Source organism: Lagopus leucura, unplaced genomic scaffold (assembly GCF_019238085.1).
Source record: "Lagopus leucura isolate 7727_CA_CO unplaced genomic scaffold, USGS_WTPT01 Super-Scaffold_100024, whole genome shotgun sequence".
Lineage (NCBI taxonomy): Eukaryota > Metazoa > Chordata > Aves > Galliformes > Phasianidae > Lagopus > Lagopus leucura.
The window spans coordinates 7050258-7072136 of record NW_024962276.1 but is presented as its reverse complement, the minus strand read 5'-3'; the positions used below and the strand labels follow the sequence as shown (position 1 = coordinate 7072136).

At 46.7% G+C, this 21879-nt stretch overlaps 3 protein-coding genes across 5 annotated transcripts in view; 2 read left to right on the top strand and 1 right to left on the bottom strand.

The window, feature by feature from the left end:
* Positions 1–71: 71 nt before the first annotated feature.
* On the bottom strand, positions 72–5664 carry PRR11 (proline rich 11). The gene is given in 10 exon segments (XM_042879934.1): positions 72–974; positions 1442–1535; positions 1622–1681; positions 1814–1923; positions 2396–2494; positions 2621–2887; positions 3146–3268; positions 4048–4304; positions 5443–5562; positions 5565–5664. Coding segments are annotated over 10 exon segments (1299 nt in total). The 3' UTR covers positions 72–905.
* Positions 4994–12697, top strand: SKA2 (spindle and kinetochore associated complex subunit 2). Its single transcript, XM_042879935.1, has 7 exons — positions 4994–5100; positions 8891–8980; positions 9675–9851; positions 10112–10198; positions 11144–11183; positions 11606–11738; positions 12214–12697. Exons 1-7 carry the CDS (start codon positions 5068–5070, stop codon positions 12338–12340), a joined length of 687 nt encoding a protein of 228 aa, XP_042735869.1. The 5' UTR covers positions 4994–5067; the 3' UTR covers positions 12341–12697.
* Positions 12698–13210: 513 nt separating this feature from the next.
* Positions 13211–21879, top strand: part of TRIM37 (tripartite motif containing 37) — a 22801-nt gene continuing 14132 nt past the window's right edge. For 2 of the 3 annotated variants that reach the window (XM_042880021.1, XM_042880020.1), the window contains exons 1-11: positions 13212–13351; positions 13660–13761; positions 14447–14487; positions 14999–15115; positions 15737–15824; positions 16685–16807; positions 18006–18129; positions 19620–19687; positions 19902–20026; positions 21103–21153; positions 21568–21649. In XM_042880021.1, coding sequence (XP_042735955.1) covers positions 13331–13351; positions 13660–13761; positions 14447–14487; positions 14999–15115; positions 15737–15824; positions 16685–16807; positions 18006–18129; positions 19620–19687; positions 19902–20026; positions 21103–21153; positions 21568–21649 — 942 coding nt within the window. In that variant the 5' untranslated portion in view covers positions 13212–13330. Of the gene's footprint in view, positions 13352–13659; positions 13762–14446; positions 14488–14998; positions 15116–15736; positions 15825–16684; positions 16808–18005; positions 18130–19619; positions 19688–19901; positions 20027–21102; positions 21154–21567; positions 21650–21879 lie in introns of all 3 variants that reach the window. The other variant, XM_042880022.1, reaches the window with a different exon arrangement.

Below are 21879 nucleotides of genomic sequence, written 5' to 3'. Positions count from 1 at the left end.
TGAAGCGCGCGTATTGAGGAACGAGCCGCGGTGACGGCGGGGGCATTGAGCTCAGCTTAACGCGCGGTCAGTCGGTTTGAAACGAGCTGAGTTTATTCCACGACAAGCAGTGCAGGAGCGGAGTGTCAGGCAGCGCTTCATCACAGGGTGGTCCCAGAACTGCCTGCAGAGCATCACCAGTCCCAGGACGGCCCCGCTGCTCTTCCTCCTCCCACGAAGCTCTGGGGTGATGCTCCAGTGGCAGAAGCCATGCAGGATGCATGGCCAAGCTCTGGGAAAGCGGCCCGAGTGCGGCTGAAACCCAGCCCTTGTAAAGCAGGGCTCTGTCCCAAGGCCACGCCATGTCCACGCTGGGCAGTGAGCTCCATTGCTGTGCCCTGGGAGCGTTCAGCTGCCCGCCTCCAAGCAGTGCGGCCTTTAATAGCAGAGGTGACCTCATCTGGCCCCAAAGCGATACATATTGCAGTTGTCTCATGTGCTTTTAACCATGTAATTGTTTGTGGAAGACTGTAAACGTTCACTTCAGGAGCACCAGAGGGCATAACTGCTGCTTTGCTTGGAATTTGTGCAATTGCTGTCAAGATCAGTCTTGTTATAAAAAATACTGAATTTCCATAAACAAACACACGTATATTACAAGCAGAATCAGCACCAGGAACAACAGTCCCTGTTTCAGCAGCAGCCAGGTATTAAAATACTGAGAAAACCTCATTTTGTCTTACAAAATACAAAACCAGATTGAGACGAAGTGGAAAGACATTGCCTTTAAAAAGGGCAGACTTTGGATATAGTGTTTTCAGAATGCCCCCTTCCTAAATGCACTCACACACATTCATTGTGCCTCAGTGACAACGTGATCCAAGGAGCTCCCTGACCATTAATGAAAACACATTGCTGTGTAAACCTTACTTGTGCTCATCAAAGCTGCTGGCAGTGCTCAGCCGGGCCGGTGAGGGGCTCTTCGGATGTGCCATCTGTTAACACAAGAGCTGGGTCAGACCTTGGGATGTGAGCTTGGTACTAATTGCTACTGAGACAAAATGTAATTCTTAACTGATGTTTCATAAAAGAGAACAGATGCGGCCAATCCTTAAGGTAGAAGTTATGATGAATCCTCAGGTTCTGTTCTCCTGGTACCCAGATAGATCTCTGATCTTAGAGATAGTGCTGACAATACTGGAATGGTGATAAAGAAAGCCATTTTTGTCCTTAGCCAGGTCAGATCGCCTGCTGGAAGAGGGGCAACACCACTTGTCTTCTGCAGTTTCCTCACCAATAAAATGGGAGTGATAGAACAAACACCTTTATCTGTGGGTAATGAGCACGCTGGAGTGATACTTATGGACTGGGCACTGATACCACTGCACTGCAGGAAAAAAATCCATATGAAACTGCATGGATTTTAAAGCCTCGTTCCAAAAAGACAGACATCGTGACTTGCCTGGAATTTGCGCCGCAGTGCCTGTGTCATAATGGGTGTCAGCCCAGTCCCACATTCAGTGTTTTCTTTATTTAGTGGAGTGCCACCAGGACTTCTGAAAAGGTTGGAAATGAGGGCAATTGGGATTAGTTCTCTGATTTTATTTAGAATAACAAAGCAAGAGAACAGAGTGCAGCTTACCTTTGTATATTGACTTTCTTAAGATGTTTCCGAAGATCTAACTGGTTTTTAGGTGGGGTTCTATTGTAAGAAAACAAAACAGGTTTAAATGAAACTGCTTCCACTGTGTGAAGTGTTCATCATTGTTCTGAACAGAAAGATGTATTTTGAAGGGCAGAATGTAATATTGAAGAAAGAATGAAAGCATCTTACATTAAGGAGCTTGTAATGTGAGCTGATGGCTTGGATTTGGATCTCAGATTAACACTCTGTAAATCAGAGACTGTAATTAATGCCCTGCGTGTCCTCTCTGGGGATCCTGCCTGAAGACAGAAAATAATGTTACCACAGATAAACTTTAGAAGGCCTCACTGATCACAGATCCATTTCAGATTCACATCCTGAAAGATTTCAGTGACTTATGGCTTTCATGCATTTTTGAATGATGATTTTAATATGTCTTGGATAAACTTCTATTTGTTTAAAAACAAACAAGTGCAAACAAGACCTCAATTAGGCAAAAGAAACTGCAAAATATATTGATACTGTAAAGCCCTTCATCTAAAATCAGAAGAGCTGTGCTGCACGTGAGCTGACATTGGCATTAGTCATTTAATTTGTTCATTTCCAGTGCCAACACACAGAGTTAGGATTCCTTAGAGCTGATCACTGAGATTTTGAAATAGTTAATTTCTTGAAGAATTCTCTGAGGGGCCAAAACAAGCACTGCAAAAAAACTGCAAAACAAGCACAGTTGGCCCCAGTGCACCATTATCCACACGTCCTCTGGTTCACCTTGTTTGTTTTCAGGCTGCTGTCTGTCTTCCTTAGCTTTACATTCAGGAGATCTTTGAGAGTGATGTGCATCGGTGCATCTTTTTTTACCGATGGCTCCTAAGAACAAAACATGGTTGGAAGGGAGATGAGGATCAGCAAGGAGCTGCTCATTCACAAAGATTTGCTCCCAATGAACCCACAAAAGAACTCAGCCATGAGTAGAAGAATCACCTCAATCCTTACCAGCAGTGCTTTAGAGCCGTTGCCACGTTTGAGGAGGAGAGGTGCTGCAGGCAGTTTTGGTGGTGGCAGTGGTGGAGGAGGAGGAAGAGGAGGAGGAGGAGGAGGAGGAGGAGGAGGCGGCACAGCTGTAGGCTGCAGCTGCACTGCAGGAGGCCCAGGAACTGATGATGGAGGGTTTGGCTGCACTTCTACAGGAGCACCCAGAACTGTTTTACTGCACCTCTGACAGTGAGAGCTTTCTGCAGGCAAAGTTGTAATTCCACTCTTCTGAAAACAACAGAAATAAAAGAATATTAAATCCACTGCTAAAAGCATATGCAATTTTTTGAGAAAGGAGATTCTGGCTTCAGCTGATCCAGAAAGAGGTAGAAGGTCTCACTGGACAACCAGCTCCATTTTGACATTAAGTAACTGCAGCTTAGCAATGCTGTATGTGGAGAGATGAAACACTCTGCAGTGAAATCTTGATTTCCTCCTCACTGACACACAAAACCACCACCCTGCCCCACTGGGATTGAGACTGACCTGCAGTATTCCTTGTAGTCTAGAAAATTCAGTTTCCAGCTTCTCCAGCTGCTCTTTGAATGCATTTAGCTCCCTTAAGTAGACTTGTGATGGAAATATCACCTCTTTAACCACTGTGAAACTCTAGAAATAAAGAGAAACCGCATGAATATTTTCACTAAGTTGCATTTCCAGAGAGCTCTGATCACTGTCGGCAGTTCCAGCTCAAAGTTCTCACCGAGGCCAGCAGAACACACAGCATTAAGATACACAGTTTCACCAAACAGCAGGAACCCAAGAAGTGATTTTCTCAAACAGACCTTCTCTGTTTATGAATTCTAAGGCTTGATTCACATCAAACGTGAGCAGTCATCTCTATTACTAAAGGCTGTGCCTTCAGACATTGCAAATCCTCTTGATACTGCAATACAAAAGCTCCATTTCACACATTTAATGTGTATCTTTCAGGTATTTGAAGATGTTACAGAATCACAGAATGGTCCGGGTTGAAGGGACCTCAAGGATCACTAAGCTCCAAACCCCTGCTGCAGGGCAGGACCACCAGCCTCCCCATTTCATACCAGCCCAGGCTGCCCAGGGCCCCATCCAACCTGGCCCTGAACACCTCCAGGGATGGACGGGGCATCCGCAGCCTCTCTGGGCAGCTGTTCCAGCACCTCACCACTCTCTCCGTGAAGAACTTCCCCCTGACATCCAACCTAAATCTTCCCTCCCTCAACTTCAAACCATTTCCCCTTGTCCTGCTGTTATTCGCCCTTTCCAAGAGTCGACTCCCCTCCTGTTTAAGGCTCCCTTCCTTCAGTATCCAACACAGCCGTACTTCAGGTGCCGCAATGGACACGGCTGCACTTACGGCTCAGCCCCGCAGCCGGGCGGGCAGCACAACGAAGCAGACAACGTACCTGCGCGACGGCGCTGCGGCACCAGCACAACAGCAGCGACGCAACCGCAGCCAAAGGCTGAACCACGTGTGTCACAGCGGGCAAAGGCAGCGGGCAGAGCGAGGGCCGGGCTGCAGCTGCGACCGGAGGAAGGTGAGCCGAGGCGGGGCGGACGGCAGCGCCGCGATCGCAAGGAGGCGCCGGGCGCTGTGACCGCGGGGCGGCTTTGGTTTTGCCTCTCGGCCGTCGGCGACGCCGTCTGTGCTTCACCATCGCTGCTGTAAAGGAGGGGGTAGCCGTTAACGCGGCCCCAGGCGGAGCCGCTCCCAGCGGGCACACGGCGCAGCCGCCTCTCACGGCGCCGTGACGGCACACAGCGGGACATCCCGCTCCTGCAGACCGCCGGGTGCGGCCCCAGGCCCGGCGGTCCGTTACCGCGGGGTCTGTCAGCACAACCCCCCACCCCCCGTCAGTCCGCTCACCTCCTCCCCGGCGCCGCCGATTCAAACCGCTCCTCGCGCCGTGCGCAGCCAATGGCAGCGCCGTTCTCCGCCGCCTCCACCCGCGGCCCCCGCCAGCCGCGCGTTGATTGGCCGCCGGGCCTGAGCTCGACGGGAGAAGAGAAAGGGCCAATCGTGGGCCGGGAGCTGCTCCGTTCCGCCATTGGATCAAGGCGCGCCCTCGCCGCGCTGCGATAGGCTGCAGCTCACGGAGCTCCACTTTCTCGCCAATAGCAGCCCAGTACTCTCTTCTCCATCCAATCGCAGCTGGATTCCACTCTGTCCCAATGGCGGCTCGCGGACTTCCCTCCCCCAACCACTCACCGCCCGCAGCCTTTCCACCAACCAATAGCCTCTCCTCTACCTCAGAGAGGGTTTACATTCCTTCCCGCCCAATAGCTAGCGCCCTCTGTCAGCCGCGAGCCAATGGGAAGGGAACTCCGAGTGACAGCTGCCCAATCGGAGCCTCCGGCTCTCCCACCCCGCGGGGCGGGGGGTGGGCATCTCCCCGCCGCCGCCTGAGGAATGTCAACTATTCAACATGGAGACGGCGGTTACCAGGCTCGAGACCATGGTGAGCGCGGGAGGCGCCGGGGCCGGGGCCGGGGGGCGGCGGCCGCGGCTCGGAGAGTTCCGGGGCCGCGGCCCAGGGGAGCGAAGGGGCCGCGGGCGCGGCCGGGGGCGCGAGGGTGGAGAGCGGCCGTCCGCCAAGCGGAGCCGGGCCCCGAGCGGAGCCCGCGGGAGGGGCAGGCCGGGGGCGCGGCCCTCAGGGGGCGGCCGCCGCCCGCCGCCGGCTCGGGCGGGTTCGGCCGGTCCGTTCTGTTCGCCGCCCCCCCACACCCCGGGGGGGCGGGGTTCCCCGCGCCGCTCCGTTCCGCCCTGAGCGCGGCGGCCGGGCCTCGCCACTCCCCTCTACCTGGGGGGAGCCGCGCTCCGCTCCGATCCGCTCCGCACCACCGCCCGTTGGAGGCCCCGCGGAGGGATTGGGCCGCGCCGCTCCATTTCCCCGCCGCCCCGTGAGGAGGGGTTGGGGGGGCGTGGAGCGCGGCGCGCTCGGACGAATCCATTTTCAGTCAGCGGTGGGGGGGGCGCAGCTCACACCTGGGCCGGCGGGTGGAGGCCGGACGGCCGCTCCCATCGGCGCGCACAGCCGTAGGGGGGAGCGGGGCGGCGGTTTCCCGCCTAGCGCTGAGCCGCCGCCGCGCCCCGGCCTCCCCTCGGCTCCGCTTCTCGCCCGGCCTCGCGGTCCCGGCCCTCACCGCGCTCCGCTGCTCTCAGGCGGCCCGGCGGCGCAGCGCCGTTATGTAACGCTGCCCGTCCTCCGGCAGCGGGAAGAAAGTTAAAGAGCGAAGGAAGGCGGTGCTGTGTCCTCTCACACCCTCAGGGCTGCCGAGCCTTTCAGCCGCAGTTCTCTGTGGCGCCTTTCGCGTCCCAACCTTTTTTTTTTTTTTTTTTTTTTGGCACTTTCATGTCGTTTTGTGACATGCATAGCTCGTTTGGTTGTTTTTTTTTTTTTTTTTCCTCCTCTATCTGAAGCCCTTTGGGAATATTTTATGCGTGTAGATGCTTAATGAGATCATTTCATTCCTTACACGAGTTAAGTGCTCTCACTGGAATTGCTTGTCAAGCACGGCACTCCTTTGTGTCTTTTCTCTGTGTGGAAACTTCCAGGAATTCTTGGAATCCCAAACATTTAAAGTTATCATAAAATTATTACGAAATTGCGCATTAGGTACCTACAAAGCAGAAAGGGGCTCCACATGAATGGCAGAAGAACATCTCAGTGCAGAGACAAACACAGAGAAGCAGCCCAGCCGATTCCTGCCTGCTGTTCCCCCATTCTAATAGCACTGGTTTCAATTCCTAATTAAAGAAAAGGAAAAACGAGTATAATAGTCTCTTAATTCTTATCAGAACGCAGTAACATCGCTGAAGGGACACAGAGTGGATGATAGGGGTTTTGAGATTATAGCCGGGTCTTTATCCAAAATCATTTGGGGAATCCATTTGGAAACTGATTTCCTGTATGTAAACTTCTTATAGAAACGTAACAACTCTTTGTCAATAAGTTTATATATATACAGTGGCATCTGTGTTCACTGATGCCTCTTACTTTCCCTTCCGCTTGTTGCTTCTTCCTCCCATGAGGTTGGCTCTCCCCACAGAAGTGTGGTGAAATAACACTTCTTATTTCCCCAGGGGTTCTGACACGCATTTTGTGCAGAGCTTCGCCTCAGCCTCTTGGAACCAGGGATGAACTAACTTGTAGGAGCTTACAAAGCAGTGTGAATGGTCACCTCCAGTTAATGGAGCCCAGCACTCAAGCACAGTAACACGAAGAGTTGAATGAACCACAACATCTACAGTGTGAGATTTATTATGCAAGAAACTGTAAAGCTGACTCACTCGCAGTGCTTTTCAGTGTGTACTTCAGCAGTCTGCACTGAAAGGAACTTAAATTCTGCACGCGTCCATTTAGCACAATTAGCAGAAGTAGAGAAGCGGGCAGGTGCTGCACTCAGAGCCTTTCAGTTGGTTTCTGCTACCATTGGTAGAGGGGTGAGCCTGCCTGTTCCTCTGAGCGGTGTCTGTCCAGCGCCCTTTTTATGTTGTACTACTAGTGATCATACACAAAGCAGTGCAATGTTAAAAGGGCATTGGCCAGCAGTGCTGTCTGCAGTGCTCCCTGCTGTGGAGCTGCATCCATAAGTGCTGTTGTGTCTGAGACTGGAGGTGATTGGAAAAACAACTCTCAAATTGGATTTGGTGAATTCCCTTACCCAATGTCCACGACCCACAGCAAGCACCACCTGGTTCAACTCTCTTCTTTCCAACACATATTTTGGGTGTATTGGCTTGTTGAGAATTGTTGCTGCTAACGAATGCTCTGACTTTATTGCACTACTGTACTTCACAGCTAGCAGTGCAATAGTATTGTCAAAGCATCTGAAAGCAGAGCGTGCAGCGATGGCGTGCGTGTGCCTCCACTTGTATTGCTTTCCTCTCAGCCTGTGAGTAAGTTACACATTTATGTCTCAGAAACTGCATTTCCCACATGACTGCTGTGCAGAACTCGTCATACAGGTGGGCACAGCCCATAACCTTCACTTGGGGGTTTGGAGGTGTATGGTCACATAAATACTACAAGAAATAAACGGTTATAAACTAAAGGCAGGTGGATGATAATACATCCTTGGGCCTATAAAAATGTTCTGAAATTGCTGATAGCAACCTTTGTCTCTTCTGTAGTTAGCACAGTTTCAGGAGAAAGCAGGAATGCTGATCCTGCGCTCATGTTTTCATTGAGCACAAAGGGTGAAGCCAGGGCTGCAGGATGGATACACAGCACATTCCTGTCCCCATTTCTGTCCTGAGGGACAGCAGCAGCACAGCATTCATGGCTTATCATTCACTTGGCGTTCCCACGTGATCGATACTGAAATATTTCAAGAACAGATCTTCATGGACAATGTTGAAATCCACCCATATTCACTGTCTGCATTCCCAGTAGTTAATAAGGAGCTTTCACAAATACAGCCTTATTTTGATCCTTACAAAAGTTGTATTGATTACTTCAGAGTTAAGCTCGATGCAATTAGTGACAACAACACTGAGCTAAGTAAATTACAAGAGTTTTGACTTACTTTTATCACAGTCTGTTCTGTCACTGTAAAACCCCCCAATGATTTCACTGAATGCCTTCCCCTGAAGTCTCCAGAGGTGTTACAGGTGCTGATTACAGTTGCAGTACTGATGCTGTCAGCAGGCTGCATGCAGGCAGTGGCAGCATTCTCTGGTGGCTTATTTATCCCAAGGAAAGCAATGTGTTGTCATCAGCTGTATTATCTGTTTGTCAGTCTGTTTTAGTGGGGGATAATGGAATGTGTGACAGTCACTACAATCATCTGAGAGAATTAACTCCTCATGTAATTAACAGCCAAATCTGTTACACTCGACTCCTCCGATTTTTTTCCTACTTTCTGCTGTGTAAATAATGGAGTGTTACAGTTTTGCTAGCAGAGTTCTTAATGTTTGAAAAGCAAAGCAGCTGACTGAGAAAAAGCTTTACAAACTGCTGGGAAATATGTTTGTGTCTGGGGAGAACAAATGGAACATCTGCAAGCTGTGAAGACCAGTTTCAAAAAGCTGCATGGTTGTGGTGCCCTGAGAGAGCTCCCCCTGCAGCGGGACTCAGCTTTGTCCTGAGAGGTTTGCATGGAGGGGCAGGGGGGGCTGGAAAGACATCAGCCTTTACAATGCAGGCAGTTGTCTTCTGCCTTCCTGAAATACAGTGTATGCAAGTGGCTGAGGTTGGTCTTTGGGTTTTGGTTGTAATACATTGTGGCTAACCCTGAATGTTTCAGTTCCAGAAGGCAGAATCTGATCTGGATTATATTCAACACAGACTGGAATTTGAGATAATGAAAAGTCTTCCTGATAATCCAGCAGCAGAGGTAGTGTTTTCAAATTAAATGAATAGATTTTATGGCGTTGTACGTGAAATTGGTAATAAATAGTTATTTTTCCTTAAGCTGAAATTATGTGAATGTTTCATCTAGTTGTAAGATGTTTATTGCATGTACACCAAGGTATATGAGCTGCAGCAATGAGCAGAAAGTGTGCATCTCTGATACAGTGAAATTCCCCTGGGTTTTATGTTGAGAGGAGAGCAGTAAGGTTAGCAGTAATGGTAGCACCTGATGTTAGAGATGGTTCCTGAAGTGCAGCCTCTTTGTGAGAGCAGAGAGGAGCCTGCTGGTCAGCAGTGCCGAGTACAGTGCTGGGGAGGGAAACAGCAAATGGCAGCATGTGAAAATCTCATAGAAAGCCCTTGTCGCCATGTGCATTGTGACATGTAGTCTTGGGTATACAACCCTTCTATTCCAAAATCTCTACCTTCTTCCAAATCAGAAAAGCCATATCATATTTGTCGTCGCAATAAAGGCCTCCTCTTGTATTCATTATGGAACCATGGAGCTGTACAGGTTTATTGACAGCATCTGCCATTTGTGCCTGTGAAAAAAAGAGATACTCTCAGCTGCACCTTTTATTGTAAAGAGTTGGTCTTAATCTCATGCTTTTAATTCTCACGTGCCCAGGTATTTTCTCTTATTGGACAGTTTAAATGGACCTTTCCTTTCTACATAGGAAAACCCAGTTGCTCTCTTGGAAGAACTCTCTGTGGTGAAATCTCGTTACAAAACGTTATGTGTGCAGCTGGAAAAAGTTTCCTTAGAGCAGAGAGAATCCATGAATGGCATCCGTGCTGCTCTAGAGAACACCATGAGGATCGTTCAGGCTCTGCAGCAACGCACTGATCTCCAGGTAGTGCTTCCATGTCACTAACTTGGGTCTCAGTGCTCTACATGACCAGGCATTTGTGTAACCTCTGTGTAACATGGGTAGTTTAATTGGAAACTATTGCATGCATGGATGCTTTGGAGATAAGACAGTGTAGCAGTAGAAATGTAGATAAGATTGAAGCCAGCCTGATTCATTGCTCAGTGGTTAAGCCAGTAGTATTTACTTTTGGAGTTAAAGTTGTCCTGTCAGTGGCTCAGATGACAAATGTCTTTTTTTTCTAGCGCTTGCCTCTGTCAGAAGAAGAACAGGCTGCAGCACAGCAGTTAGGCTGCCAAACTGCTAAAGAAATGGAATCACTGGTTGAAAAGGTAATTAGGCACAGAGCACTGGTACTGCAGAAGCTGAGTCCCGAGCAGCTGACATCAGAAGGGCTGCTTTGGCACCTTCACACCTTGAGTAGAGTTTTTCAGAAATGGTGCTGAAGTTCCTAACAAACTTTTTCTCTTCTGTTGTTGACTGGTTAAGTTGGTTATTTCTCCCCATTAAGTTGCCTAGAGAGGAAAAACTGTTAAGATAGAAGATTTTTCTCCTTGTTTGTTTGCTTGGTTTCTCTCTTTTTTAATTAATTTATTTATTTATTTATTTATTTATTTTCCACTGGGAAATGTTCTTTTAATACATTATTTAAGAAGACTTTGGATGGCAGCGAAGAATGTGATGGATTCAGTTCAGTGCAGTTTGGGACTAGCAATAATTTAAGTGTATTTTAACTGCAGTAGAACACAGATCTAAACTAACACTTGTTAAAAAGTTGGATATTCTCCCATATCTATTTATAGCACAACATTTTAATATAATTATCTGCAAATATTTGGTCTTGGTCTCATAATAACAGCAAAATAGTGAAGATTTGGGGGGGATTTTTTTGGCTGCATTTCTAGCTGAGGTTTGATGCAGCTCCCTTTGCTTGTTGGAACTGTCGGCCTCTGCAGGTTGTTTGGGATTAGGAAAGCCATTGTTTTCCTTTTCTGCACGTGCAGTGATTTTTGCAAGATCTGCACTGGAATGCAAAGGAGAAAGCTGTAGAGCTCTGTCTGACTTGCATTTGAGTCCTTCTGTTTCCATTTTAAGCACGTTTTATTCGAAACCAGGATTTGTTCAATGCCTAAGGTTCTGCTGTTGGCTTCAGTGGCTGCAAGATCCTCAGTTATCCAAATAAGACGTAATAGCTCACACAGAAATGAAATTGTAAAAAAAACTAATTTCTCAGCCAAACTCACAATAAATCCTGACATTTTTTTGTTCATTTTTAGCCATTCTGTTCAGAATCTGTAGACCCTGACTCAGCTGAAGGTGAGTGGTGGAAGATTCTTCCTGCTGGTTTTTGTGTGTGTGTGTGTGCGCGTCTGTGATTTGTTGGGTTTTTGTCTTATGTTTGTGGTCTGGAAGCAGATGGTGTACTATTTACCACAGATATAACCCTTGTTTAATCCATTTATCCTTTACAGAAAGGAATTTTTGTTGTTGTTGTTTTCCAAATGGTGTCTGACAGACCACGTCTATTAATGCACATCAGATCTCAAATCCACATCAGATCTTAAATCCATTATATTTCACAGTGTCTGTAGCAATAACGACAGTCTGGGGGGAGTATCTTCCTCCTCTCCTTCCTCCTTTAGACTCATTTGGGAGCTTTGTTAATAAGTAGTGCAGGTATCCTTCTTCTTTGCCCTGATTTCTGAAGCACCAGCTGTCTTCTATTTGCAATTTTTTAGAGTCACAGTTCAAACCACTGACTGAAGAAACACTTCTGACTGTGCCAAGGAGTATCAGAAGCACCGTTAAATTAGCAGACCTGAACAATTTGTACAGGGATTTATTTAACCACTTTGTTGTAAATAAGAACAGGTAAGATTTAAAGCTACTCATTAATAAGAATTGTATATGCTGCGTAGAAATTCAGCATTTTCAAATGAAACAGAAACAGCTCATTTACCACCTGCTGCTCTATAGTGACTGGCATTTCATCGTGCTCCTCTGCACCCTTCTGGGTGGGTGTGCAGCACAGAGTGTCAGACAAAACCCTGAGTTCATTTGCATACAAATGACTTTTATGCTCATTTTCACTGGATGTGTTCTTTCGGGTGAGGAGATAACAGTCAGGAAGTTTTAGATGCAGGAATTCTGTATCATGAAGTTGTGCCAGGAAGTGACTGTTCCAGTTTAATGCAGCCTGGTAAAGCTGATGACAGTTTGAATAAATGTTGAGAATGGCAGAGCACGTGCACAAATATTTCCTTAAACAAGAAGTGCTTTTTTGCCATTTTCTGTCAGACCTGCTGCTCCATGCCCTGTTGTGCTCAGCACTTTTCTTGCCTTACAGAGCGGCACTGAGCATTTCACAGATGAACAAAATGAACATGAGAGCCACTGACACAAGGATACGGATCTTGAAAGAGCTTGCTATTGTGGAACTTGACAAACAAGGCAATGTTAAGTTAGTCGTGTAAATGAAGGCCTGGTCCGCCCTCACTGGGCACACAGCACCTTGGCTGTGTCACTGATGGCTGTTTGGTGGCTGGGAGTTGCAGAGCGCTGCTGAAGGCTGTTAATATTTCTGTACACAAATGCTATTTCTGGTACTTGAAGAGCTGCAGAATGAAACCCGTTGAGGTTGGCATTTCCCCGTGGATGTTTACACGACTGCAGCCCGTGCAGTTTTTGAACAGCACTGTTAACCAGGTGTCATTTCCATGTGATTGCTTGCATTCCTGAGCCGGGTTTTTGATACAAATAACCTGGGCCACTTCGTTGTACTCACATTCCTGAATAAATAAATGATGGAAGCAAAGCACGTCCACACACTCTTTACTCTGCTTCTGTGTGGGTGACTGCTGCCCTGTCCCTGCCTTTGCTGCCTTTTGTACACCCCGGCACAACCGCAGCCCCACACAGATGGGAGGTTGTGGCCCCGTGCTCGGAGCTGCCTTTGACCGCCCTGTTGTTTGGTTCATCGATTTACACCAAATTTGAGAAAGCAGAAGGTCTGAAGTTCGTTAAGCTCCTGATTTTGTGACAGATGAAGGCCGTCAAACGAGAGAGCTCTCGATCGGCGCTCACGGGGGGGAACGGCGGTGCCATGCCGTGGCGGTGCGGGCTGTGAGGCGGGCAACTCCCCGCACCTCACACACGTTCCTAGCAGACGTTCCCGCGCCGCACACGCCGCCAACGCCTCACGGCAACGGACAGCGCAGCGCGCGCACAGCGCCCAGCCCGCCCCCGGCCCGCCCGCGCATGCGCAGTGCGTTGCGCAGGGCTGGCTCGCTGACGGGCGGCCCCGCCCCGTTGCCGCTACTATGGCTGCGGCCGGCCGGGTGCGGGGCGTCTGTCCGCCGCCTGACCGCGGCGGCTCCTAGCGCTTCCCGCGTCCGCATTTTGGCCGTCGCGGGGCGGGAGAGCCGGGGAGGGAAGGGACCGCTCCCTCCGGGAAAGCCGCGGCCATGGACGAGCAGAGCGTGGAGGTGAGCGGCGGTTGCGCTCCGTCAGGGCGCGGCCCAGGTGCGCTGTGCGGGGCGGCGCGTGGCTTCGCGGTGTAACGGGGCTCGGAGAATACGGAGCCGGGACCGCGGGCTGCGGTGCCGTAACGGAGCCGGGGGGCGGGCAGGAGGTGCGGAACTCGGGAAGAGAAAATGATCCAAGGGAGGAGCGGGTCCTTGAAGAGCGTCGCAAAATGGGCGCGAGGTGTGCGGGCGGGATGTTACGGGATGGCGGTGCTGAGCTCTGCGTGCGAAGCAGGCGGTGACAGTAGGAACCGTCTGCCCTTTTCCAGAGCATCGCCGAGGTGTTCCGATGCTTTATTTGTATGGAGAAGCTGCGCGATGCGCGGCTCTGCCCTCACTGCTCCAAGCTGTGCTGCTTCAGCTGCATTCGGGTGAGTTCGCTCCTCGCTATCGTTAGCTTGCAAACATACGAGCATAGGAGCTGCTCTTCAGCAGGCGGTGTGTTCTGTCTTGCCCTCCCTGTGGGGTTCTGAGCGTTCCCTGTCTCTGCACGGTGCTCTCAGCAGGCCCTGCTGTGTTCAGCAGCCCTCTGCTCTTAAGGCACAGCTGTGTCGTGACCTTTCCTTCAACGTTCCTTCCTCAGCCACTTGTCTTTGTGTGGAACTTTCTGGTGGAGAAACATTCAGAGGTTCCACATGGGGTTGACCATTGGTCTGCAGGTGTCTAACTTGTGTGCCAATAGGGGGAAATAAGTTACAGCAGGAATTCCTGGCCTTTGAAGTATCTTTTGCTTTCTTTTGTTGCGATGTATTTGTTAGCCTTGAGCTCTGGGAACCTGCACCAGGTATGTACGTGGCTGCTGCTGGAACTTTGGGTGCTGCAGAATTCCTCTATTCGTTTTAACTGGATTGGTTTGAGGACTGCAGCTGTCCTGTTTCTAAGATACAAATAGCAGCTTCTTTTGTAACAAATGGTTGAATAGTTTGATTTCAAATCTCTAAAAAAGGAAAAGTAGAAGACTAATGAAAAGAATTAACTCATAAATAACAATAGATTGTTCTTGCTTGCAGTTCTTTCCCTGCTGTTTCTTTAAAAACTTTCCTTTTTACTTCGTAGCGTTGGCTGACAGAACAAAGAGCTCAGTGCCCTCATTGTAGGTAAGGGATTTTGAACACCAGGAATACATTATCTGTGTGAATCGAAGGTGGGATGTATTTTCCCCTAAGGAAGGGGAGGTATTTGAGAAAACAGCCAATCATTTTTGCAGAACTTCATATTCAGCTTTGAAAGTATTTAATGTGTAATTTTAAAAGGCTTGTAAGGAGGTAAGTATTTCCGTGTTTTACAGAGGTGTTCATTGAAGCACAGCTGTAGAGATGGCTGAGTAATGGGAGAATTGAAATGCTGAGAAATGAAATATCTGCCAAGTGTTATCCAGGCACACGTGACTGTAAGGGTAGTTCTGGTGCCCCTGTGTAGCTGTGGGGTGGTTTGACCTTTCTTCCTCCAGTAAGAGCAAGCCAGCTTAAAACACCGCATCGCTGTGTGTCTGAAACAACTACTGACTTTTTGAGTGATGTGGATTTGGTGAACTGATCTCATCTCAGTGTGCTCTGCTAGCTCCTGCAGCCTGGTTCTCGCTGTAACTCTCAGCAATGCTTCTTGCAGAGCCCCACTGCAGCTCCGAGAGCTCGTCAACTGTCGCTGGGCAGAGGAGGTCACGCAGCAGCTCGATACGCTTCAACTGTGCAGCCTCACAAAGCATGAAGAAAATGAGAAAGACAAGTAAATAGAGCATTCCTCACGTGAAGGGTTTGCAGTTTGCCTTATGGGAATGAGCTTTTAATTTCATTTTGTTTTTGTTAAGTCAGGGGACAGTTTTCTGATTTAAAGGCTGAATTGTGCCATCGCTTAATGGTCATAATCAGTGTTGTCTCTGAAAGCTGGAGTTCATTTCTGGTCATAGTAGAACATAAAGCTCCTAAATTATACTGTTTCTCACTTGGATGAATAGAGCTTAAATGAGAGGAAATGTGAGCAGAAGCATTGAAAAATGGACAGAGACTAATTGTGTGCTCTGTGCCTTCTTCTGCAATACCTGAAACTTGGTGGAGGAGCAGGGGAGGCACACTGGAGGTTTGCCTGGGCTGTGCTGGGCTTGCTGATAGGATTCTGAGCTTGATTCAGGGATGGTAACCTCTACCTGCTGAGCATAAATCTGATTTTTATTAATACACTTTTTTTCTGTGGGATACTTCCTGACAGTACTAAGGATGTTTATTTTACAAAAGATTTTTGTTGACTGTTCTTGCAAATCTACCCTAATGCTTTATGCTCTACGGGAGTTCTGGGCTCTATTGTAAGCATTCTCTGTGTTTGATACGTTGTTTTTCTGTTTTCCTTGAGGTGTGAAAATCATCACGAAAAGCTCAGTGTGTTCTGCTGGACCTGTAAGAAGTGCATCTGCCACCAGTGTGCGCTCTGGGGAGGAATGGTAAGAGCAGCCTGCTGGAATGCTGCAGGGTGCTGCAGTGAGGAGTGCCAGCATCGAGTCCAGCTGCAGTCTGAGGAAATGGAGAAGCTATGGAACTTAATTTGGCTATTGAGTTACCATGCCAGTACTACAGTTGTGCATGCTTTTATAACTCAGTGTGAATGTGGGTTTTGAAATGTGGGTTTCTTGTGTTTCTAATTAGAGAAGCAAAGTGAATATAAATATATAAATATATATATATATAAATATTTATATATAAATATATATATATATTTTTAAAGGAGACTAAAATAACAAGGAAGGTAACAAGCTTCAGGATGGGCAAACAGTAGGTGGTGAGGAATTTTATGGGTAAAGGAAGAAATCTTTCTCAGAGTATTTAGATAAATGTTATGGGAGCATCCTGGGTAACATTCCTGAATATCTGCAAAGGTGTTTTAGCATTGCAGTTCACCACACTGTTTATTATCCTCTCAGTAGAATATTTCAGGGAGAGACTGCTGCAGTGCCTTGGAATATCAGTGGTTGAATGCTGCTTTTATTTGGGAAGGCTGTTTTAGTAGGAATAATCCTTCTGTCTCTATTTGATTTGTTAGAGCTGCCCAGTGAATAAAGCAGTTTATTTTTGGAGGACTTCTTGAAGGGAAGTTTGGATGTTATGAAAGCCAAATTCATGACTTCTTATGAAGGGAAGCGAGAGGCAGACTTCCTACTTGCTGTCTGCTTTGGAACTTTTCCAGAGCGAGTGATACATGAGGAGGCTTTCTTCCCCTCTGTCAGTAATTTAATAGGAGCAGACTGAAGTTAAAATGATATGTTCTATTCTCCTCTCTTGACTTATTTATTATCATTTTTAATAGCATGGAGGGCATACTTTTAAGCCACTGGCAGAAATATATGAACAGCACGTCACGAAAGTGAACGAAGAAGTGGCAAAGCTTAGGAGGAGACTCATGGAGCTGATCAGTTTAGTGCAAGAAGTGGTAAGAAACTGACTCAAAATAACACCATGTTTTCCTGCAGTGTGCCATTGTCAGAGGATAATGGAAATAGTATTCAATTTCATATGCTCAGAGATATTTTTGGTGCCTGTGCACAGTTGATTCTGTGAAAGTAAACAGATTATCTCAGAAGTTTTCACTTCTTAGTTGCATTTACACATTCTCAATGTTTTTGCAATTGTCAGACAGAAAGGTGTGTGTTGGCTAGCAGGGAATGTATCTCTTGTGCGTGGTATGTCAAACTAAACTCAAGCAGTTCTTTGAAAGGTTATTTTTATAAACAGTAAAACATAAAACGTGCAGTCTGCTGTGCCAAGCCAGCACACAAATGCTTTGTTATAGCAGATCTTATTCCCTTTCCTCTGGGAAAATGAAATACAAGTGTACTTGAGCTTAAATGCAGCCTGTTCTTGAACAAGTGTCAGTAGTTCCTGGGTGTGCTGCAGCTCAGGCAGCTGTGAGCTGCACGCAGTGGTGGCATAGCTCTGCTTCAGTGCAGAACTGAGTTCACTTGGAGGTATTTGTAAAGTGTAGAGAAATCCCTTGCAAGAAGAAGGGCACAAGTTCTGTCCAACTGTTCCTGCTTCCAACAAAGTAATTCTTTTTTCCTATACTACAGAGGTTACAGAAGAAGCACTGATAGTTGTATTTTCTAAACTGGATGCTGAATAATCTTCTATTGGTGAATTTGTATTGAGAAAACGTTGCTCAAGTTTGTTGTTAACCTTTGGTTACCCACCAGAGGGCAACACTTCTGTGTTCAGCAGCAGTTGAAGGATGTGTAAAACAACATAATGAAGTACTGAGTTTGGCAACAGGAATAACCTGTAATGTAGCTCATCTAAAAACACATTCCTGTTTTCTTATTCTAAATGTGCACGCTTGAGTTCCTTAAGACCAGGATTTTTATTTTTTCTCAAAGAGAAGGGCTGGAAGGGACTCCAGGAGGCCTTGTTGCATATTTAACGTGTGGCAACTCTGCCTTGTGGCAGCAGGGCTGGAACGAGGTGATTTTTAGGGCCCCTTCCAACCCATTGTATGGATTTATGATCTCCAGGCTCTGGAAGATCACTGTATAATCGCTGGGGTCGTTTCAATGAGTAAAATGTGCAAAAGTGTGAGTAGTTCCTCTTTATCCATGTTTGTTTTGGTGTTTTTTTTTTCCTGAACCCTCTTTTAGGAGAGGAACGTGGAGGCAGTGCGCAGTGCGAAGGATGAACGAGTTCGGGAGATCAGGAATGCAGTGGAGATGATGATTGCCCGGCTGGACACTCAGCTGAAGAACAAGCTCATAACACTGATGGGTGGGTGTTTGCCTGATCTGCTGTGAGTGGGAGCAGTGTGTTCAAAATGTGTAAATGTACTGAGAAACTTCCTTAGCCTTGGATCGTGACTGCTTGTGCCATGTAATGGGGTTAAGCTGGGAAACTGACAGAAAACCACCTACAGTAGGCATTGTATTTAATATTGTAGTTGCTGTGCTGCAGCCCTGAGTTTCTGGAGGTAGCTTGTTCTGTTAGTTACAAACTCCTGTATAATAAATAGCTCAGAGAACACTTAAACTTAATTGGAAGATGTTTAGAGCTTTGTCTCACAGTGGCAACCTGTTTCCATGATCTTTGGTGTTAGCCCAGAGAGACATCTTTGTTATGCTGCCTCCTCTTAATGTAATTGAAAGAACTTGAAGTTTCACTGTTGCCTGCTAAGCAGCCATTCAGAGCCACGTGTGTGGGCAGTCTGCAAATGAAGAGCAGGGCATCTGGAATCAGAGTTGTAGTTTAGTTCCTAATGCTTTTGCTTTTGGAGGCTGGTCACTTGAGTTCTTTGATTTCAAGAGAGGCGAGATGGGTGATGATTGCTGAAGCTTACAGGAGCAATGCTTTTAGAAAGTGTTTTTATTTTGACTTTGAGTTTTCCTCTGCAGGCAGCAGCTCTCTGCGTGCTTTGCTCACTCAGTCTTTCATCTGTGCTTCGTGTGCCTTGTTTTTTCCACGTGTGCTTTCATGCTGATAAGTACACAGATAGCAGCTCATACTGGAGATGGCAGCTCTGTGAGATGCCAGTCTCTTTAGACAGTCTTGAAATGTTACACATTGAACTCAGTCTTGCAAGGTACACAACCCTCACATCAGAGCAAATGAACAAATACATTGTTGGCCCTGTATCTGTGTTGTAAGGTTTGTTTTAAGGTGTATGGCTTGAAGATCACTCTTAGAATTGTGGCAGAAAGCCTTGGTTATTTGCATGTCCAGATGACCATTTCCTATGTAACACCTCTTTTTCTAAGGATTACCAAGCGTTCTTGGGGCACTTAATGTGTGATAGTGACAAAGTAAATCCCCATGAGAAAAAAACAGACATGTGACAGAGTTTTTTTGCTCTTCCTTGTCTCAGGCTTCATGCTAATTGAAGTTCACAAACACATTTAAATGTTTTTTTTTCTTTTTTTCTGTTTGTTGGCTGTTCTTTTTGTTGTTGTTTTTAATGAAGAAAACAAAAATCAAAGTCCGGAGAAATGATGGACTTGCAAAGTGTCTGCTCACATAAAAGAGATTTCTGGAGGAAAGCAAATGCAGTGAAGTCAGTCCTGCTTTTTTTTGTTCAAAAAAGTGCCCTGAAACAACAAACCTGCCATTTCTGGGACACAGAGAATGTTTCAATATTGTCTTAACCTCAAATGAGTTCATTGCTACAGCTCTAATTAAAAACGTAGGCTTGCTTTGAAAATGCTTTCTCAATCAACCTTGGGAATGTGTCATCTTGTTTTTAAACAGGTCTTCCTGTCTTTAAACAGGTCAAAAGACATCTCTTACCCAAGAAACTGAACTTCTGGAGTCCCTGCTTGAAGAAGTGGAGCATCAGGTGATTATGAAAACAGCTGAAATGTAACGTTTGTATGTATAACACATGGACAGTTCTTCAGTTGACCTTCTTTCTTATTTACTTATTTTTCAAGTGTTACTTGAAGGGGTGACTATTACTTGATATAGAGCTATTTGTTTGAAATGCAAAGTGGCCACCATCTGTTCCACAGTGGTTGTGCAAGCATCCTTCTTCTTTCTGTGTTCCCTGATAGTTACGGTCATGCAGTAAGAGCGAGCTGATATCCAAAAGTTCAGAGATCCTGATGATGTTCCAGCAGGTTCACCGGAAGCCTATGGCCTCATTTGTCACTACTCCTGTTCCTCCTGACTTCACAAGGTAGGTGTTGCATTTCCTCTCTGCTGCAGTTGTGAGAGGCATCTTGTAACTGCTTTCCTAGGTACAAAATAGAGGAGGATTTCCCATGTCCTGAGAAACAGATTTCAGCTGTATGGAGGAGGACACTGTAGTGAGTCTGGGAGGTAGGATGTATGTCATGTGCATAAACCTTGTGTAAAACGAGGGCAGGTATAGCAATGTGTGGGTTTAAAGGAACGGGTGATGAATTTCTGATGGTTAGGTTGGTTTCAGAGAGATTCCCTGATAACCACCTCTGGTGCAGGGGAGTCGTACCTCTCTGCCATGCGAGAGATCTGGTAGCGTGGTTGCATTCATTTCTTGGCGTTGAATTTGGTGTCCCTGACTCAGTTTGTGTCCAAGTTTATACACCAGAAATGTCCAACTGTGTGCCTTCCCTTAGCAGCCTACGCCTCACTTAGGCTTTCTGTTCCTGCAGGGCCTTTGTCATTAGTCTGTATCCCTGCTGGGGAGTCAGAACAGTGGGTTCCAGCTGACTCGATTTTTCTCTTTTTTTTCCCCTTTTACACTTAGTTTACTGGTTTGTCCTTTTTCTCTAATTAATGGGATCATTCAGTATATAATTGCAAGGCTCTCCTGAGATGCCTCTGCAGGTCACCTTAATATTTAGACAAAATCACTTCCTAACACTTCTTCATAAAGAGAGTGCTGTTAGTGCTGGGCTCTGGGGAGGTTGCAGAGTTTGAGAAAGCTGGCTGCCAGTCATCCCCATAAAACTGCAAGCCTGAGAAATCTGAGCAATTGATTTGAATCCCTCAAATCAATCTAGGCTGCTTTTAAATGCAGACTCAAGTTGCAATAGTTGTATTGTCCTGAAGTGTCTTCTGAAAAAAAATTTAAAGATCTCTCTAAGGTAAACTTAAGCTGAATGCTCATCATCCAATGAGGTATCTTGTGCTCTTGAAGTAGAAGTATTTCAGTTTTATACTTAACAGCAGCAGCTTCATGCTCCTGGTGCTAGCAGTGAATTTGATATGAAATTCAATCTATTAAGAGGTTGTTATTCAATGTATTCTAATGTATTTTTTTCCTCCCAGTGAATTGGTTCCAGCCTATGACTCAACTACTTTTGTATTGGAAAACTTTAGGTAAGAATGGATCTTGTGATATTTCTTGGACTCTCAGGAGCCATTTTCTGTTTCTTCTGTTCATGTGTGATATTTTTTTTTAAACACTGAGTGGCCTTTGTTGAAAGCTGCTGGATGTGACAGACTTGGTCAGAATCTGATTTCCCAGGTGAACAGCAGTTAATCCTAGCTAAATTGGAAATTGATAAGGATTTTTAATTATAAAGACGAGGTACTTATTGCTCTTTATACAAAGGATTGGGTAACTTTGTAAGGAATACATATATTCTTAAGGACTTAACATTGTGTGTGGCCTCGTGCTGCTACACATCTGTGCAGCAGGAAGGATGGTCCTACAGAGTGCAAGTGTATGTGCAGTGTCTGGAGGGTTTTGCTTTGTGCCAATAGCAAATGTTTTCTCTCCTCTCTCAATAGTACACTGCGTCAGCGAGCAGATCCTGTTTACAGCCCACCTCTTCAGGTGTCAGGACTTTGTTGGAGGTTAAAAGTTTACCCAGTGAGTTACGTTTTCAACTGAAATTGTCATTGCATCCAAACTCCCTGAGTGACCTGCGTGTGCTTCTGCTGTGAGGAGACATCAGTTAGTTTCTCTTGGTGGCAGACATGGGCAGAGGGATGGGGAGGGGAGGAACGTAGGGCTGCAGAATTAATCATGAGCAGGCGGGGCGTTCCTCTGCCTCCAGATATCCTTTACTGAAGGCTCTCAGGGAAGTTAATCTGGTTAAC

What these genes read in the sequence shown, in the direction of transcription:
- SKA2 (XM_042879935.1), top strand. Translation starts at nt 5,068, where the DNA reads ATGGAGACGGCGGTTACCAGGCTCGAGACCATG. An exon ending in TTACCAGGCTCGAGACCATG is followed by an intron (nt 5,101 to 8,890) that starts GTGAGCGCGGGA and finishes TGAATGTTTCAG; the next exon opens with TTCCAGAAGGCAGAATCTGA. An exon ending in TGGAATCACTGGTTGAAAAG is followed by an intron (nt 10,199 to 11,143) that starts GTAATTAGGCAC and finishes GTTCATTTTTAG; the next exon opens with CCATTCTGTTCAGAATCTGT.